Raw genomic sequence first — 20,793 nt, forward strand, 5'->3', positions numbered from 1 at the left:
TATAGGAAAATCAGAGAGGTGCTCCTATGGTACCTTCAGATTTAATGTTATACCCAAACAGCCAATCATTAGAACTAAAACAACAAGGGAAAGTATGGATGCTTACAGCTTTGAGCTGCAACTTATTACAAAATGATTGTCATTTGGAACATACTTACTGCTTACATAGTGCTTAAGGTGGGAGCCTTAGCTTAGATTTATCATACTTTTGGGTTTAGAAGTGAATTTTAAAGAGCCTTAATTCTTCTCTTCTGTGGAAGAATTTTTGACCCTAGTATTTCCATGTTTTTGGAAGGGAAAATGACTCACACTTTCCATGGAAATAGACCAATGTTGATTTGATTACTAACCCAGAATAGGATCATTGTGCTTGCCTTCATCAAGTGATTGGATAAGCTATACCTGTTAAATTCTGCATGGTCAACTACTACTACTACACTCTATGCTAGTTATTTTACAATGCACATAGGTGCACTGTGTCACTTAAAACAATTATGCATTGGGCAGAAATTCATTAGTGATATAAAGAGTGTGTGACTGGGAAAGTTTAATTTGTTGAATGTCTGTCTGTCTAAATATTACTTTTATTTCATTTCTGTCTGAATAGTTTACTATTTTTTATTCCTAACAAAGTCAGGATGGTTTGTTTTCTCAGTAGGAAATGAACTAGGTATTGAACAGAAGCATTCCAAAATACCAGAGAAAGTGGATGCAAGATGCCCAAGTTACAGATATATTAGAAGATTTTTTTTGTAAAAAAAATCTGCTTATGCAATAGAGTCATAGTCCCAAATTGTGTTTCTAAAACACAGCCCAGCCTTATTCTTCCTTTTCCCAAAGCATTTCAACCTCCAAAAATAAAATTTCAAGGTATGAGTTTTGCAAACATGGTGCAAACATTTATATTTTACACTTTATAAAGTTGCATTTTTCCCATTCTTTTCCAGGACATGGTGTCTCAGAAAAACACAGTAAGTATTTAAGATCCTGTGTTTTAAAACTTACTTTGGGAGTAGCACAGAAGTGTTTATTTTAAAGGAAATCTGTGTGGAGGAGCTGCATAACTTCAAGAGAGAGATGTGTGTGTCTGTGTGTGTGTGTGTGTGTGTGTGTGCGCGCGCCAAGTATGCAGTTGCTCCTACAAATCATGGCTTCTATTCTGCACACAGTTTACTTATACCTGCTGCTTTTTAGGTCAGTGGTTTAAACAAGCCTACTTTGCCATAGGATTGGAAGTCTATTTAATGAAAAGAAGACTAATTTCTTCTCATCAGGTTATACCTAATGCTGTCCCATTGAGGGTCTGCTGCCACAACAAGACTTCAATTTCCTCTCCACACACCCCTTCCCACCCCAAATATGCTCTGGACAGTTGCCCAGAGAGTGCTCTGGAGAGAAAAAAGAAGTTCCATTGCATTCAGGGAAGTCCATTCTGCCAGCACAACTGCATTGTTGGATACAGCTCATTGAGAATACGTTGTCGAGTTAGTTGCATTTCAGAAAATGGTTTTCATTTTTTTCATGATTTAAAGTGCCTGAAAATCTAGTGGAAAATCAGTTGTAAGAAATGAGAGAGAATGTTAAGTAGTCCAGATAATCTGTGGGTGTGATTATTATTCTCCAAGAATACGTTTTGTAGTACATCTGCCATCACCTGCAGCTTGCATGGATGATGCTCAGAGATGCTAGGAGTCCTGATCCAGTTACTGTAGGGCACTAGGATGGGGCGAGCTGCTCTGAGCTAACTGTGTTCTTCAAACTTACCATGTTTTATCAGACACCCATATTGGTACTTTATTTTGGAAATCCTGATATATTTCAGATGTTTAGCCCTAAACTGCTGGTTAATGTCCCCTGCTTTTTGCAGCTGTTTTGAGGCTGGGAGCATGAGTTGAAGGTTACAATTGGGAAGTCTCCTCTGCTTGAGTTTTAATCAGAACTGGAAAAGAATTTGGTGGCTTCAAAATCTTGCCTTTCTTTCTGCAGTGTTCCTTGCTGAGCTCCTGAAACTCAATTATGGGCCTGACCCCCTCATGAACTTAGTGCTCACCCAAACTGCCTTCAGGGCTTCAGATCCAGATTAGATATATACTGTGGAATAGCCATGCCTTCGAGGCTTCAGATTCAGACTAAATACACCATGGAAATATGATTCTTTCCCCCATGGAACCCCAAAACAAATGCAAATGCATGTTGGTTAGCTATTTGTGTGTTTTGTAAATGTAGACCATTGCATAGCATTTGACTGCAACAGCTTTAAGCTTAATACTGAAAATTTGATGGAGGTGATGACTCATCACCTACAACAAACAGCAAAGGAATAATGTAAATTATATTTCCCCTTTGCTCTTTAAATTATGTTACCTTTTTGACTTTTGAAGATTGATTGGGTTATAAAAATAAACAGAGCCTGTAAATATCATAAAGGCAGAGTAAGGAAAATGAGTCATGTGTGATAGTGAAACAGAGCAACCTTTTAAAAATCTGTCAACAGGCAGACCCCTTTGTTAATATTAAAATGCTACTTACTTTCTCATATTCTTTTGGTAAATTTCTCGGCCACCAAGTACTCATAACATAGAGGCTGTACATTTTGTGGAGAGTGCATATAATTATATTCAACAAATATATCACAGTGGTTAACATACTGGAGGCAGTTGAAGGGGACTGATGATATACAAACTAATACATATAAAATGTTATTGTTACATGTTGAGCTTGTAGGTCTTTATATGATGAGTTGAGCCATGAGTCACATCACCCACAATATATGTGTGTAGAGGAGGGAGGGGGGAGTCATTCTGGTTCCTGCAATCACACCTAGTTATAATATTTCAAAATCATTTATTCAAAACACATCTCTGTTTTGAATGAAGCATTCTGCTCCCACAATTAAATTTCTAATTATTAGAAGTATCACATTTGGGAACGGTAGGGAGCAGAAAACTTCATTAATTTCAAAAACAGAGTTGAAATCTTACAAGTTGGTCTACTTACAGTTTTTGTGGGGAACAGGAAGGCCACACGCATATGTGGAATATGAGGTGCCTGTGACTCAATCAATTCCTGTTTCATAGTTAGTAAATGTAGAAATCAGTATTGCCCCAAGACTACAGTAAAAGTGGAGACAACAATATGAGCAGAATCAAGCTGTACCTCCCACGAGTGTCAATGAATAAATTTCTCTTCACGATTGAGGTCTACCCTTCTGCTCTGTTGTAGAATCATGATGGAATTTTCTTCTAACTCTAGCCAAATATTTCTGCCTTTGTGTTTGTGTCTTGTTCGAGTTGCATATATTTTGTATGTAACTATTTGCTTTTATTTTGTTCACTCCTCTTCTGTTTTGCAGCATACTGTTGCTCAAGAGTTATGTGGGTTAACAGATGGCTGGTTCAGGGAACCATGAGTGTTGCCTGGGCACACATTATTTGAAGTAGCTAATGAGGCTCAGGTTTCTCACTTCCTGCTCTAACGGGGCCAGTGACAGGGGCTGGCATCACTGGGCACTTACCAAGGCTTATGCTTAAATAAGAAGACCATTCCCAGTAACCTCCAGGGCCAGCTGATTCTCCTCAGTGTTACTGCTTCATTGCCTGCTGCAAACAAGCATACAGTGACAGAAGGAGAACATTGCTTTGTCCTTTCTGTCTGGGAGGTGGGAGGTAGTGTGGATTGGAACTAGAGTGGGGAGCAAGGAAATGGGCAGGAGTAGTAATGAAGAGCCCCACCCCAAAAAAACACCTACCACAGAGACAAAGTAACTGCACACCCGTTACATATATCAGTTGACTGGGGTTGACAGTCTAAGCTACCTCACAGGGTTATTGTGAGAATAAAGTTGAAGTATATTTTCCTAGTAAGAAGCCTAGTAAGGGTAGGATAAAATAAAATAAAATAGAAGAACATTATATACATAACTGATCCCTAGAAAAGAACAGATTGGCATAAGGCTCGATGGAGCATCCTTGCCCTTCATCCTGTTTGCATGTGACCATATCACACTGTCAATTTGACATAGTGAGAAGTCTGTGCATGTTTGTTCACTCTCTTCTAGATGCAATTTTTCACACAGTGTTGCCAGCCTGCAAGTTGCTCCAGGCTTGAGGGATTTAGGGGCTGGAATACTGGAGAAGAAACTGCTGGCTTAGAGGAGTGTAAGGAAGCACATGCAAAACTTTCAGTCTATGGCTGTACTATGAATTCTGAGAACTGTAGTTTACCCATCACGGAGCTACAGGTAGCAAACTGCAGTTCTCGTATTTTGGGGGGTTTCTGTGCAATGTGCTTCAAATGTATGGTGTGTACACAGTCTCAGTCATTACTCTACGCGGTTCTGCATGTGTGCTGCGGACTGGCCAGGCAGGAGAAGGGGTTTAATTCAAATCGTTTCCCCCTCTTTCGTGTGAAACAAATATCAAGCGACTTTGCCCAATGGCTGCAATACTTAACACTGACAATTGATGTGGTCAAAACACTTGCTTTGTGATTTTTATCTGGGCAAGTCAGAAAGCCACCTTTAGCCTGTTTACTCACGTACCATGAATGGAAGCAGTCATGTAATTTCCAGTTATGCAGGTAGAACTCGGCATGTATCAGGTTTCTGCAAGGTACTACTTGGATGTTTGTTTCCAGAAGGTGATGCTTAGGGACTGCTCTTTGGGGCCATGGAACCTTCAGTGTGAATGGGCTGGACCGTTGTCTTGTCTCAATGGACTTGATGAGAGCCAATAAACTGAAACTCAACCCAGATAAGACTGAGGCTCTGATAGTGGGTTGTTCCTTTGGCCAGATGGATGGGAGGTTGCTTGCTCTTGGTGGGGTAATGCTCCCTCTGAAGGAGCTGGAATACAGGTACTCCTGGATCCATTGCTGTCTCTTGAGGCTCAGGTGGCCTCCGTGGCACAGAATGCCTTCCATCAGCTCTGGCTGGTGGCCCAGGTTTGCCCTTATCTGGACAGGGATAGTCTTAACTACTGTTGTCTATGCTCTAGGTTAGATTACTGCATTATGCTATTTGTTGGGCTGCTTCTGAAGATGGCTTGGAAACTTTAGCTGGTGAAGAATTCAGCTGCCGGGTCGCTCACTGGCATAAGACAGCTTGAGCCTATCATGCCAATCTGACCTGATTGCACTGACTGCAAGTTAGTTTTGGGGCTTAATTCAAAGTGCTGGTTTTGACCTATAAAGCCTTAAACAGCTGAGGACCGCAATACCTCAATGCCCACCCATATGACCCGGACCCTGCAATCATCTTCTGAGGCCCTTTTTTGTGCTGCTTTCATTAGAAGTCTAGGATGGCAGCACAAGAACGGGCCTTTTCTGCAGCGCCTCCCCACTTGTGGAATGCCCTCCTAAGGGAGGCTCGCCTGGCACCTGTATTACATATATTTCAGCATCAGGCAAAATTTTTCATCTTCTCCCAGGTCTTTGGCTAATTAAACAATCTATGGCTTAAAAGTTTTTTTTTCCGGTGGGGTGGTTATTGTACAGTGGTACCTCGGGTTACATACACTTCAGGTTACATTCTCTTCAGGTTACAGACTCCGCTAACCCAGAAATAGTACCTCGTGTTAAGAACTTTGCTTCAGGATGAGAACAGAAATCGTGTGGCAGCGGCGCGGCAGTAGCGGGAGGCCCCATTAGCTAAAGTAGTGCTTCAGATTAAGAACAGTTTCAGGTTAAGTACAGGCCTCCGGAACAAATTAAGTACTTAACCCGAGGTACCACTGTATGTATTTTTGTAGTGTTATGGGTTTGTGGGCTTCCTGGGCTCCCCTTCTAATTCCTGGGTTCCAGACACTGGATTTGGCATGTTAAAATGCAAGCCAGGAGCCAGCTTGGTAATGCACTGCTAAAGATAAACCATTAGCAGGGAACAAAGACAGGGAGATGGGCTATCAGCATAGCAAACACACTCTGTCAGCCAGCAAATGTGTGGAGCCCCTCCCCCCCCAACTGTGCTCTGTGTTAGTTTGCAGAGATAAAGGCCAGTGATAGTAGAAGGTTTAAGATTATAGTTTCACCTGATGTGAGTCAGAGAAAAAGAGGTGTCCGTGTGCAAGCAGAGAGAGCTGGAGAGATGGGATCAGGGCACAATGTGGGCTGAAAGTTTGAATCCTAGGTGGCGGCCTTGGGAGAAACAGGACCCTTTTGATGTGTATTGCTTTGAACCCCTCCATCGCAGGCTCAGGTTGTATATATGTGTAAATAAACCAAACACCATAAAGACACCACAGTCTCCACTATGCCTCATTTCCAAAGGAAACACGAACCCTGGGTAAGTGCCTGGACCCCTGGAATCTGGCAGCACTCAAAGGTCAGGGCGGCATGGAACAGTATATATATTTTTGTGGTTTTGAATTGTAACCCACCCTGTAATGCTTGGATGAAGGGTGGTACAGTATAGAATTTTAATAAACAGCAACAACAATGCAAATTCATAGAATTGCCCAAGTGTGTGTAAGTTACAAGCATGTGCAACCTTTGCATTGCATTGAGTTGAGTGAGCTTATGACTTAACTTTGTGTTAGAAAGTCAACACAGAACTATGCCTTACCGCAACGGGCAAGGCAGGAGTTGGATTCAGGACCATTCTAAACCTAATACAGTCGTACCTTGGAAGTCGAACGGAATCCATTCCGGAAGTCCGTTCGAAAACCAAATCACGGCTTCTGATAGGCTGCAGGAAGCTCCTGCAGCCAATCAGAAGCCGCGGAAGCACTGTCAAATGTTTGGGTTCCAAAAGAACGTTCACAAACCAGAACAATCACTTCCGGGTTTGCGGCGTTCAGGAGCCAAAATGTACGAGTTCCAGGGCGTTTGACAACCAAAATGCGACTGTACAGGAGATTTCTGTGAATTATTTTTTTTTAGTCCAGTTGAGCATGATTTTAAGCTACTAGGTATCCCCCCAATTGTTGGGTGGGGTGCTTGCTCTTAGTCTTCCTTTAAAAATGAAAGATGGGAAATGTTTTTCTTCTCCTTATCTACTCTCTGATAACAATTTGACCAGTCCCACCCCCCACCAGAATGTTTAAATCAGGACTAATATTTTCAATGAAGGAGGAAATGATTTGAAAATGAAGCTGGGAACATTTGTGTCAGCAGTAGAATGCATCTGTTGGGACATGGCCTTTGAACTTAGTTGAGTAGTTTTGTAGGTGCTCTGAGTAATAAGGCTCTGGCACCAATTTAAGCCTTACACAAGTGGGAAGACTTAGGTTTTTTAAAACACACACGACACCCTGGGATTTGTCAATTTCTGTTGTTCTAGCAGTAAAATATTATGAGATACAAATGAAAAGAGATGTTATCCTTTACAAAGCAAACAATTAATATTTTGTGTTGCTAATTTACTGCCCCCCTGAGAGTCTTAAATCATGAATTATGAGTTGCTTCTAACATCCGGGAGCTGGGTTCCCAAAACAGAACTGGCCTTGCATGTAACTAAAGGTCACCATTTTTTATGCCCCTGTATGTGCTCAAAGTTCCTTGGAGAGTTGAACTCTGACTGCCATTTGCAACCACTGATGGTGTACACACAACTCTGCAGAGCCTGTCAAAGCACTTATCTGTGAAATAAATTGCAAATAACTCAGCCTAGTGGAACGGTTTCTTCTTTCTCAGAGTGTTACCATGGTGCAGTCATGGTTTTGGAAACAGATTGTGCTCTTTGATTTCTGAGGGGTCAACATTGTTGTAGAAATATGTAAAATGTATGTCTATTTTTTTATGGCAGTTTGCATTATACTTCCTAACTTCTCATGACTTCCTTTTGCATAGATTGGCCAGACTACCGTATGAAAAGAGAAACTTGCACTAGTGCTTATTAGGAGTAGATATGGATAAGTTGCCCAAAACTTTTAAATCCAAAAATAAAATAAAAGCCTGCCATGTTTTGTTAGAGCAAATGTAACAAGAAACACAAAGCGCCAACCAAGAGACAACAGGTTGTTGCAATTTTCCTAAACTAATATGGAACTTAGGAAATTACTCTTTGACTTTGTGTCAGTTCTGTATTTGAACTGGATAGAAAGTTGGTGTTTTTGTTATGTTGTCTGCTTGTAACAACATAAATGGAAAATACTTCTCTCTAAGGTCTGTTTCCCTGAATGTTTTGAGTGCCCCACTAACCCAACAGCACAGCTACAGTCAAATCAATGATCTGTGAAGCAAATACTGTATAACATGTAATACAGAGTTCAGGTACATGGTCAGTTTATTGGCATAGGGGTTATACTAACATGAGATAGCATAAAAGGCATAGAGTTGATTTATAATAATGCAGTTTCAATATGACACATGGCACTCACTCTGATACTCCTTTTAGAAGAGTTAAGAAACGCTGGAAGCTTGTACATTTCAGTTGGCTTTTCTTGCCAATGATAAGGTGCATAAAATATTAAATGTTTTTATTTATAAGACAAAGTTGCTAACATACCTCTAGCTTTCATATCACACCCAGTGGCGATGATGAGTACATACGGATCAAGAGAAGCGTAGTTATCTCTAGGCAAAAGTAGGTTTCCAAGAAAGATATGGCATGTTTGCCTCAGTTAAAAAAACATTATTTAGAAATTTCAGAATACTTCATTCGTAGGACTGAGGCCCCTATGCACATACTAACATATGCATTATTCATTATGCTGTTTCATTAGTAATTGTAAGAAGACGGTACCATAAATGATAAATCGTACCATAAATGATAAATGATAAATTGTACAGTACTGACTATCTTTGTCCAGTTAATAAGCCTTTTTAGGAAATGCCCGTTCATCCATGCCAGATAAATCACAAGCTGTCAATTTTCTGAGGAATGTACAGATTCAAGATGCTTCCTCCTTCTTGCCGTAGGGGGCTCTTTACATAAATGTATACCAAATACATTTTTTGCTTTTTTCTTCAGGTCATAATTGTGCTACATGTAATACGTTTATGAGATAGTATTATTGTGCTTATGTTACTCAGTTTAAGTCCACCGCTATCTCTATGATCATTCATCGGGTCGTAAAAAATGTGTGCTAGTTTCTGCAAAATATGGCAGGAAGAACAACATCCCAATTTCCTTTTGATGCCTAATCAAAATACTTTTGACTGTTTTCAAAAGTATTAATGAGAGGCAGCAACTTGGTTTGGTAGTGTGTGTGACTATATGAATCTCCTCCTAATATTATTTAGGGTGGGGATGGGGAACATGTGACCTTCCAGGTACTACAGGACCAAAACTCCCATTATTGTTCACCAGTGGCCATTCCAGCTGGGACTGATGGGAGTCCAATAACATCTGGATAGCCATAGATCTGCCACCCCTGCTTTAGAGACAGGAGTCCTCTTTATAAGTTTTGGAAAACATGGCACTTCTTGAGAAAGCGTGTGGCCTTGTAAAACTCAAGACTCTAATAATCTTTGGAGCATGAAGGTTATAGTAGCAGCAACAGTTGCATTTATTATGTGACCATACATCCTAACACGTAAAACACATGTGTTTAAGGTGTCATGGTATCTGAAATATGCAAGACTTCACATATGGGAATTAATAGAAACAGTATTGTTTAGAAGCCCCATATATAGAAACTTCTATATACTACACCTGTATATTGCAATTCTACTTTCCTAGGCTTTGTATAATGTTACGTTTTAATTTTAAAAAATGTCTGTGTTAAGGAAGAGTCTGGATTATTTGGTAAATTTATGAGAGATGGCGTCTGCTGACTATTGTTTGTGATGTGTGCAGATTAGTGTACTGCAACTCACATGTTTAAACACATGCCTTGTTTACACCATGGTTTAAGGGTGATGTGAACATGCTAGAATGAGCCTGAGCGAAGCCTTTCGCTCTCATATGTACCCTCTGTTTTCCTCCTGCCATGTAGAAGAAGGACTTCTCCAGCAGTTAGCTATATTCCCACAGAATCTTGGGTTGTCACATCATACCAAAAAAGAAAAGAAAAGAAAGAATGGTCATTTAAAATAATCTCTGGTTAATTAATGAAAGAAGCTTCACAACCCATGGTCTGAAAGTGGCTTGTTTTGAAAGTGACTGATACAACATTGGTATGGTTTCATCTGTGGGTTTGTAGCAAGTTGATCTACACCTCTGCAGTTCCACTATAAGTTGCATAAACTCTTAAGAGAAAAATGCTGTACTTGATGCATGTGTGTCATATTTTGCTGTTCCCCTCTTTTTAATACATTTTTTTCTATTCTGTGTGTCTTTTCTTTAAAATATGCATACTCCTATGATCTCCATTTTTGCATAATGTCCCATTACAATTTGGAGTAGGCTGCAGTTGCCAACCGCAAAGCTTTTCTTCAAGTACAACTACCTCCAGAATACCACAGTGGTGGTATGATGGGCAAAGTATGTATCATTCTATTATTTCCCTGAATGTTCTGTAAGTGTGGCTGTGCTCTATACTGCTTTTTCTGTTATGCTTTTGAAAGCATTCTTGCCCTGGTATTTTAAAACGCCATTGAGGGCCCTTCCAGGTGTACTTTCTATTGCACATGCATGACTTCCTATGCTTGTGAATCTGTCAGTATGGTCACGTACAATCCTGCTTTCAATATTGTTTATGCCTGCAAAAGGTTTTGGGTGGTCAAACAGCTTCACTTCCAGTCAGTGCATATGTCCTGTAGTTTTATGGTGAAATCCCATAACTTTTTATACCACAATGTTGTGGTTTATTTTTGTCCCGCTTTGGTTGCACTTTAGTTCCTCCGGATAGCAATAATGTAGTTAGCATTGGGAAACCATCACAGAACAAACTAAAGCAGAATAAGTCCTCCACTAATGCAGTGTTATTATGTCAAGGGCATGTTGCAGAATATATCCGCAATCAAACACCCATCAGGAGGGCCCCTTGGTTATCTCTTTGATTTCAAAATAGTTTGTTGTTTAGTCAATATTATTTAGTTTACATCTCTGCTCCTCTCTGCTTTCTTACATTAAGCTCCTAGCATGAGAGCCTCTGCTACATGACTCCTTCCCACAGTGCGTGAGAAGCCAAGGGCCAAACTTCCTCCCCATTCTGATATTGTCCCATCTTCCCCACATGACATGGGGGAGAGCTACCCCCCAGGTTACCCAGTGGTAACTGCAGTGCCTCCCACGCTATCAGTGTGTTGTCATATTCTTGTTTAAATGGAAAATACTAATAACATGCACAATTCTAAACTATAACTTCATTGCAGATTGGCTATTTAGGTGATATTTTTTTACCTAGTATCAAGCATGTCCTACTCCTTAATGTTACTGATTTAAATTGAAATCCTGAGCATGCTCCCACAGGCAATGCATTTAATAACTTTAAAGTCATTTTAACAAATGGTGTTTGCCCATGCTTTGCAGTTATTTCTAATGAATGGTTCCTGCCTTGTCTTTGCTGTGCAGTTATGTTTTTCCTTTATTACACTTTATGTTAATACACTGGGTAGAACACTTGAATTACAGTGTACCGCATTGTAGCTGAACGAGCTACCTTTAGTTTTCCTTCTTGGGAGAACATATTTTCTTGCATCCACATCCTACTTTTTTCAATGGAAAAGTGACCCTTTGTGCTTGAAGAAAATTCTTGTATATTTACTGCAATGGAAAAAATACATGAAAGCTTTACATTCTGTTTCCTTTACTTAGCACAAGTTAGGCTTAAGACCGGGGTATTTATATGACTGCATTCTCTTGCATGAACCTGTCCAGCAATTAAGATGGACCTCAAAGGCCTTCTTCCCTGTTGTCCCACCAGCTTCAGTAAGACTGGTGGTGACCAGAGATTGGACCTTCTCAGTTGTAGCTCCCTGTTGAGGGAGTCCTCTTCTCAGTGAGGCTCACCTGGTGCCATCTATTTTCTTTTCGGCTTTGGGTAAAATTTCATTTCCCCGTGCTTTTCAATATTACCTCTTAGTGCTGTTTTTAAGCTTCTGATGGACTTTTGTTTATAGTGCTGCTTTTTTGTTGTGATTACTGTGAGATGCTTCTTCTCTTACCAGGAAGCTTGGGTTAGTGGAGGGACATGGGCAGGAACATTCCTGCCCAGCTTGTAGCCACATGTTCACCAACTAAGAAGAATCAGCCTCAAAGTTAGCTGGCAATCCAGAGAAGGGAGTTGAGGGGGCAAGAGAGAGCTCAGGGGCAGAAGAGGATACAAGTGAGTGCTTTGTGAAAAAAGAGTTTATTCAACAGGAAAAAGCTATAGCCAGTACTGTATTAATATACTTATCAATAGGGGTATACAACTAAGTAGAGCAACTGTAATTGTTTGAGATAGCCTTGTGTCAGTTTTAGTTCTTAATGTTATAAAAGCAAGATAAGCTGAGCAAAAAATAAACCAATCAATGAACTAGGGACATTGAAGCATGAAGAGTTAATGAGTTTTCCAATTCTTTGGCAAAAAGCACTATGACCCATTTTCCTCTGAGCAAAACTACCAAATTACCTAATGTGTAGTGTTTGCTCTCTGTGATTGATGTGCATGTATTATTTATCCAGTCTCCTTAGATACAGATATCTAAAACTCTAAAGTTTATTGCTATATGGGGTTTAGTAGGTAGAGAGAAGGGGGTACAGTGCTTGAATTATAGAGGTAAGGGAAGCCTTAATGAAATCCATAACTCACTCTAGCATTCCCATGATCAGGCTCTCGCTTTAAACAGGGACTCAGAGCTCTTCTGCCTGCTAAACCCACTAAGACACTCGAACTCAGGACGCAAGGGAGAAACATGCTAAGAGGAAGGCACGCTTGGCAAATCCACACCATGATCAACTCCCGCCTGGAAACCAATGTCCCCACTGTGGAAGGACGTGTGGATCCAGAATTGGCCTCCACAGTCACTTATGGACTCATTGTTAAAACCATCTTTATGGAAGACAATATTACTCGGCTATGAGTGATCGCCAAAAAAGAATCTGAACATCAGAATAATGGTTGTGTTTATTGAACACACCGGATCCCCCCAAAGCCCACATGATGCCCTTATTCAGTCCATGTAAATCACAACTGCTTGTGTCCTGAAAATTGTTGGAAGCAATGAGCTGGCAAAAACTTTTTCACATAGGAATTGCTTTTTTTTTTTTATAAAAGCACCCCTTCATGTACTTCACATTTAGCACTGAATTGTGATGGTAATACGGAATGCTTATGTGAAGATGTGTCCTACTTTTCACTCTTTGGGCTCTATTCACAGGTTTTTAGCATACTCATCATTATAACTGTCATTCATTTCTAGTTTCTTCATTCAGATATTGTATAAGAATGGAAAATAGCTTCCCCACAATCTCCCCTCAGTCTCTTCTCTCTCTCTCTCTCTCTCTCTCTCTCTCTCTCTCTCTCTCTCTCTCTCACACACACACACACACACACACACACAGTTTTGATGGCATCCTAATGCTCCCTGAAGTTGCAGAATAACATAACTGTGCAAGTTGTAGTTGGTAGGTGTGTCAGAACTGAACAACCATGATCTTGATAACCATTCTGTGCATTGTAAGGCATGGCTCTAATGGGACTGTAATGCATTGGCCAGCAGGTTGGGGATTTAGTGCTTAAATGTCAGTGTTTCAAAGGTTCCCTGTGTTGAACACAAACACATCTCCCTGCTCATCAAGGAGGAGAAAAACCCTTCTCACTGTGCCCTGCTAGCTTACTTTTGAACGCTCCCACACATAATGTAACATCCCATCTGACAGTTATAACAGTCATGTGATGTCCTATGTGACATTCCATCACGAAATGCATGTGGAATCACAACATGGCTGTTGACCCTCAGAAACAGAGGTGTCTCTGTTATTCTAAATGTTACGTGATTCTTGGTTAGGTTAGCATTTGGTTTCTTCTTTCTCAGATCATGTTTCCATTTCGAAGGGACCCTGAGGATCATCTAATTCAGTGTTTCCCAACCTTGTGCCTCCAGCTGTTTTTGAACTACAACTCCCATCATCCCTGACTAGCAAGACCAGTGGCAAGGGATGTTGGGAATTGTAGTCCAAAAACAGCTGGAGGAACACGGTTGGGAAACACTGATCTAATCCAACCCCCAGTAATGCAGGAATATGCAGCTGTTCCTTACAGGGATTGAACCTTCCACCTTGGTGTTATCAGCACCATGCTCTAGCCAACCGAGCTATCCAGCTGATTTAGTACTTGGCCACAGCTGAGCACACTGAATGGATCCCAATGCGCCTTCCCTCCATGGTACCTGCAATTAAAGACTTGGGAACCCTCTTCCATCTGGTTGTGATAGTAGCACAAAAACAAAAAACCCACCCACAGACATTCCACTCTTCTGCTCAACTACCATAAGCTACCATGTTTCTAGTTATAGGGTAGTATCCAGTTAACTTTTACTCAGAGTACACCCATTACAATTAATGGACCTAACCTTGTCACATTCATTAATTTCAGAGGATCCACTATGAGTGAAAGTTAGTTGAATAACACCCATAGTATTAATTATCCAGAAACTTTATTACTAATTATTTATTTGTGTATCGCTAAATTGCCAAAGTGGCTTCTAAGTCATTTGTAAGAATAAAACCAACTGCAAAACACTAATGATTAAACTGCATAGTAAAACAATTCCATTAGTACATTAAAATAAATGTATGCAATTAGAATGTGTGATAAGGCCATTAAAATAGCAGAAAACAATTCAAACAGGTTTAGGTCAGGAGATTGGGGAAATGGTTGTCTAAGTAGGTATGTCTTCAAAAGACGTTTCCTTACCTCATTTTTAAAAACTATTTGAAATTGTTTAGCTTTACAGAAAAAGTCTTGTGTTTTTATTTCACGATAAATGCTAAACTTTTTACTCACGTCTGGGTGGGAGAAAACCTGTGGCTCTCCAGACTCTTCTCGGTCTCAGCCAGCATGATCGATGGTCAAGGAAGATGGGAACTGTGTTCCAGCAGCATTTGAAGGGTCACAGCTTCCCGATTTCTAACTTATATGATATCTGCTATGGATGGCTGTGAATATTGTGCTTTAATTTCAAACTGTGCACTTGAACTTTGCAAGGGGTGCAGGTGTTTCTGCTTATGTTGTTGCCTGTTGAATGCTCCTTGTTTCCTAAAGGGATGAACATAAAGAACACTTGAGTATCGTTCTTACTTTGTCCTAATAGTTTAACACTTTGTCGTCTTTTAGGCTTCAAGTGGCAATTACTACTTCATTCCGTACATTGTAACGCCATGTGCGGATTATTTTTGCTGTGAAAGTGATGCCCAGCGGAGAGCCTCTGAGTACATGCAGCCCAACTGGGACACCATCCTGGGGCCTCTGTGCGCTCCATTGATGGACAGGTTTATCAGCCTTCTCAAGGACATTCATGTCACATCATGGTAATTTTTACACACTTTCCTCTTTTAGCTAGAGTAGCTTCCAGGCTTGTTGGGTATAGTATATAAAGAGCAGCAAGTAGCTCTCTCAGTACCCTGGTGAATGGGTTGGTGGGTGGGTCATACTTATTGATACTTATTGGTATAATGTAAAGGTAAAGGGGACCCATGACCATTAGGTCCAGTCATGACCAACTCGGGTTGCAGCGCTCATCTTGTTTTATTGGCCGAGGGAGTCGGCATACAGCTTCCGGGTCATGTGGCCAGCATGACTAAGCCGCTTCTGGCAAACCAGAGCAGCGCACGGAAATGCCGTTTACCTTCCCACCAGAGCGGTACCTATTTATCTACTTGCACTTTGACGTGCTTTCGAACTGCTAGGTTGGCAGGAGCAGGGACCGAGCAACAGGAGCTCCCCCCGCCACGGGGATTCAAACTGCCGACCTTCTGACCGGCAAGTCCTAGGCTCTGTGGTTTAACCCACAGCGCCACCCGTGTCCCTTTTATTTGGTATAATGTAATTTAGTGTAAAAGGAGTTTTTGTTATTGTTATTAAAACCTAGCAAAAGTTCTTTTGCATTTCTTGAATGTGTGGTCTCCCCAGCACACCTTCTGCAACACAACTAATCTGCAAAATAACCAACATATCTATCTCCCCTGCCTGAGGGGAGGAGCATAGGGCAGAGTCTTAATTTGAGCTAAACTGTATGTCTCTCATGCAGCTAGGCATAGTAACTTGTGGTTATTTTCCAATATACTAACTGTACATAGAAGCAGAGCTGTCAGGCCAGCCCTTGGGAGAAGAAGGGAGTAAAAATAAATGTAGTATAGATTTCAAAGCCCCTGGTTGAAATAAGATGCTTTTAGACTACTATCCTTCAAAGTGTCTGATGTTTGTTAGTCCCACAGGACTGTAACTAAAGTCTTACTATAGCAGCTAATCTTTAACATATCTTAACAGTCATCAGCAGGAGTCATTTTGTCTTTGAGTAGTAAATGTTATTTACAAAACTCATTGCTAGTAACAGTAACAATGTGCTGATGGGTAAAAGCTAGCTTGCTAATTAGAGTGACATCAGAAGACCAGATGAAAGAGAAAGGGAATTACATGTTACATTTCTTGGTAGATGAACTAAGTTGTGATCGTGTCTATAGTGGTAGAGTTCAAGGGTGGGGAACTGGTTCCAGCTAAGGGGGCCAGATCCAGAACCCATGCTGACTACTTTGACAGGTAGGTACAGCTGTCCACTTGTCAGTCACATCAGCATTACATTAGGTGTTTCAACTTCAAAAGAAAGAATCAGAGCCCTCTCGTAAGCATGCTCTTGATTCTTCCTTTGCAGGCACAAGTACATGAAATTATGCTGCTATATTACAGTAGGTCACAACATTAAATCAAGTTAAATTCACTTAACACTGTGCGTGCATCAGACTCATTTGTTGTTCTGTTAGGCTACTTCGCATATGATTAAGGTGTGTTTGATTTTATATCAATTTCATATTCTATATTTAGTGATCAGTGCTGGGGTTCTGAAAAGTTTACTTTTTCATTTGAAACGGATCCACTCCTTAAGTAGCCAATGATATGTAATTCCTCCCCAAATGATCTATTATTATTTATTAAGTTTGTTACTGACTGTTCACCATCAGGTCCCAGGGCTGGTTATGACAATTTAAAATTCAATATTAAAAACAGTCGGAACAAAATTCAAGAATCTGCAAGACTTTACAAACATCTTTAGGATCCTAGTTAAATTGTTACGTCCCATTTTATTCAGTGTGGTTTAGACATACCTAATTTATTTCTAATTTCACATTCTAGAGCCAAACTGATTTTTTCAGAAAACAAGAGTGTAGATTCAACTTAGGTTTGTAAGGTACATTTAATCATGGCCAGGATCCAGAAGATAACATAAGCCTCCTACCTTGCTATAGGGTGAACTAGTTTTGAAACTGAAGGTAGTTTAAAAAGCAGTTTTTGATACATCACGATATGAAGTTCTGCCATTTAAAAAAGTCAGCAATGCCACTTAGTTCATGCAAGCCTTTGGTTATACTATGAAGAATCTTAGGATTCTAGCCATTGAGTGTGATAGCTTACATACTGTTATTTACTTTCATTAAGCTTTGTTCATATTTCCCCCCTTAAAATACAGCATTGATAGCAACCATAGTTGTGATTCTGTTTTGATTAAAAAAATGTGTGTGTGGGAATGGAGAGTTGGTTAGAAAAATCATACTTGCTGGTTGTATCCCTACCCTCCACAAATTCAGTGTGATTTAAGTCCTTTTTCACACCTCCTAAATCATGCATACGGTGAAACTATGCATGTTGATGTTAACTGCATGGCGGTTAAATTATAATAATCCTAGGCACATTTCAGAGGGGGATTTACACTGGTGCTGCTGTGTGTGGGGATGGCAGGTTTAACCTTTCCCTCCCCAGCATTTTTTCTGATGAAAATGGATCCTGTGTTCTGCTATTAGTGATTCTAAAAAACAAATTGGGGGTGTTCTGTTGCAGAGTGCAGTGCATGGACTGAAATCTCCTGCCTCCCACATGCTTTGTATCAAATTTAAAATCCTTTGATGTGGCAACAAGCCAAGCAATCAACATAATGTGTAGTTAGCTTCTGAATATGCAGAGGGACATGGCCTCACTCCTGCTTTTCTGGCCTCCTACCTCTATGTTTTTACTTTAAAAAAGGGTTTCATTCACACCAATCTGTGCCACATGGGTACAGCTTTGTGGCTGGGGCCTATGCAGTAATTTAGGCTTCTTGTATCATCCTCCATTTTTTTTTTTTTTACAAAAACTATGCAGAGCTCGCTGTCAGGGTAGGATCAGGCACATTCCCTCCATGATTCTATTCTTCCTGATATGTCATGTTCACATGGCCTTTAAGGCAATTAGACCTTTCTGTTCCTAATGTTTATTAATTGTTTTCAATAAAGAGATTTGGCATCCCTCTCCATATCTCCCAGGAAGGATCTCTCAGAGAAACCAAAGTCTAATGTTTTGGTAGTCACATTTCATCAGCCCTAGATAACAATTAATGTAGTAATAATGCTTTCCCTACTATGCTTAATTCCTCTAGTACATATTACAAGGAAACTCTGTTAAATGACATTAGAAAAGCTAGAGAGAAGTATCAAGGAGAAGAACTGGCAAAGGAACTGACCAGGATTAAACTTCGTATGGATAATACTGAAGTCCTCACTTCCGACATTGTAATCAACTTACTTCTGTCGTATCGAGATATCCAGGTATGTTACTTTTACCATAAATACATAGTACATGTCCCCAATGTTATTTTATCAAGGTTTTACCCATTTTTTGTTTTATTTAATATTTTTTAAAGGTGATCTTAAGTTCAGAATCATTGGGTTCTACAGAATCCGGATCCATGACGACTGTGTCATTTTTGCTGATTTTCCTTAAAAATAGCACAAAAACGCTCAACAATTTTGGTCCCAACAACATGTGTGTCCTGATTTTCACTGTTTGAAATATTTCAACCCTAGATATCAGTGTTTTATTTACATTAATTTGCTGCAAATATTTCTGCCCTTTTCTGTAATATTTGTCTACAAGGTATGGAAGTTGAGGAAATGAGCCACAAAACTTCTTGCTATCTGACCCTGCAATCTGAGTTTAATGTGTTCATTTTACTTAGTACCCTTCAGGTTATAATTCCCCACTAGGAGATTATGAGTAAGACTGCTTTAAAAATGTTTTCCATTGCAGTGCATGCTTGTCTTCAGCTAGAAATGCAATAATGCTTAAAGAGCAATGTCAGCCATCTAGTGGAATGGTGTAAGTGGCTTGTTAACACAGGCAAGGATGCATTCCATTCAGGATTGTGTTAGTTCATAAATTCTGGCTCCTGTAGAGTTGTGTGTGTTCCTTGTAGGCAGAGAATATATTTCTAGCAGACCTTGTCCTAGGATGAAGGGAGTATCAAGGAGATAGGCTATGCATCTTTTTAAGCAGTTGTTGTTGCTCATGGTCAGAATAAGTAAAAACCATTTGATGGATGAATTTGGGTTAGTAATGCTTTCCTCTGTTACCTCTTCAAACTGCTGTTAGGACTATGATGCCATGGTGAAGCTGGTGGAAACACTGGAAATGCTCCCTACTTGTGATCTGGCTGATCAGCACAATATCAAATTTCATTATGCATTTGCACTGAATCGGTAAGATTAACTCCTGTGTGAATACATTTACAGAGAGAGGTAACTATTCCATTAGTGCAAAGGCATCTTCAACTTAAAACTCTTATTGCAACCACAGACTCGGATATTTGTTACATGAAGGTGACCCAAACATTCCCAGTGTATTTCCACACCCAATCCATTCTACTTAAACAGATGACTTTCCAGCCACCGCTTATGTATCTCTTTCGCCATTCCCCCCAGAAAATATTTTAAATCCTCCTACAGACTCTGTTGGACTACATTCTGCTTAGTAGGCTGATAATTGAAGTATATGTAGCTTCTTATTTAAAAGTGTAAGTTTAATCCATGGTGCTCTTGTCCCTCATATATTCTAAGTGATCACTGTGCTCTGCAGGAGAGGGGCTCCAGCTGATAACCAGCTCATTAGGAAACTTGTTCCATACAGTGTAAGAACTGGGTTTTTAGTGCATGCTACCCCCACAGGGGACACGGGTGGCGCTGTGGGTAAAAGCCTCAGCGCCTAGGGCTTGCCAATCGAAAGGTCGGTGGTTCGAATCCCCGCGGCGGGGTGCGCTCCCGCTGCTTGGTCCCAGCGCCTGCCAACCTAGCAGTTTGAAAGCACCCCCGGGTGCAAGTAGATAAATAGGGACCGCTTACTGGCGGGAAGGTAAACGGCGTTTCAGTGTGTGGCTCTGGCTCGCCAGAGCAGCGATGTCACGCTGGCCACGTGACCCGGAAGTGTCTCCGGACAGCGCTGGCCCCCGGCCTCTTGAGTGAGATGGGCGCACAACCCCAGAGTCTGTCAAGACTGGCCCATACGGGCAGGGGTACCTTTACCTTTACCTTACCCCCACATACTCTTGCAATTTTCTCCCAGTATGCAGTATATCAGAGAGGTACCCTTGTTTCTGCCTTTTGGGGTACTTATTGAATATGATCTTCTTTCAACAAGCCTTTTAAGCAAGATTCTTATTCCAGTCTTTATCGGGATTAGCTTAGAAAATGTATTTATGTATTTATGTATGTTTTAATGTTGATATTTTTTATTGTTAAATTGCTTTTGGGATTCATTGACTTAAAAATAATAATACAGTGAACAAACCTGTAAAAAATTAATAATTACTCTGAATTTTTTTATTTCCTTTTTTTAAAGTACTCAGTACATGCTAGGGTATAATATCACAGTACAGCTTCGTTTTAAGCCCAACCCAAGTTATTTATAATAGGCAAATTACCTAAGATTGTTTATGCAACAATATGAAAATACAGTGTGTGCTTAT

General features: G+C 40.4%; 1 protein-coding gene across 1 annotated transcript in view; it reads left to right on the forward strand.

Annotated features, from left to right (window-relative positions):
• MAP3K15 (mitogen-activated protein kinase kinase kinase 15) overlaps window positions 1-20,793 on the forward strand; it is a 67,311-nt gene that overhangs the window by 11,220 nt on the left and 35,298 nt on the right. Inside the window, exons 3-7 of the mRNA XM_053387094.1 lie at window positions 948-971; window positions 10,286-10,363; window positions 15,144-15,337; window positions 18,433-18,601; window positions 19,425-19,531. Coding sequence (XP_053243069.1) covers window positions 948-971; window positions 10,286-10,363; window positions 15,144-15,337; window positions 18,433-18,601; window positions 19,425-19,531 — 572 coding nt within the window. The remainder of the gene's footprint in view (window positions 1-947; window positions 972-10,285; window positions 10,364-15,143; window positions 15,338-18,432; window positions 18,602-19,424; window positions 19,532-20,793) is intronic.

The sequence above is a fragment of the Podarcis raffonei genome, chromosome 4 (genome assembly GCF_027172205.1).
Source record: "Podarcis raffonei isolate rPodRaf1 chromosome 4, rPodRaf1.pri, whole genome shotgun sequence".
NCBI lineage: Eukaryota > Metazoa > Chordata > Lepidosauria > Squamata > Lacertidae > Podarcis > Podarcis raffonei.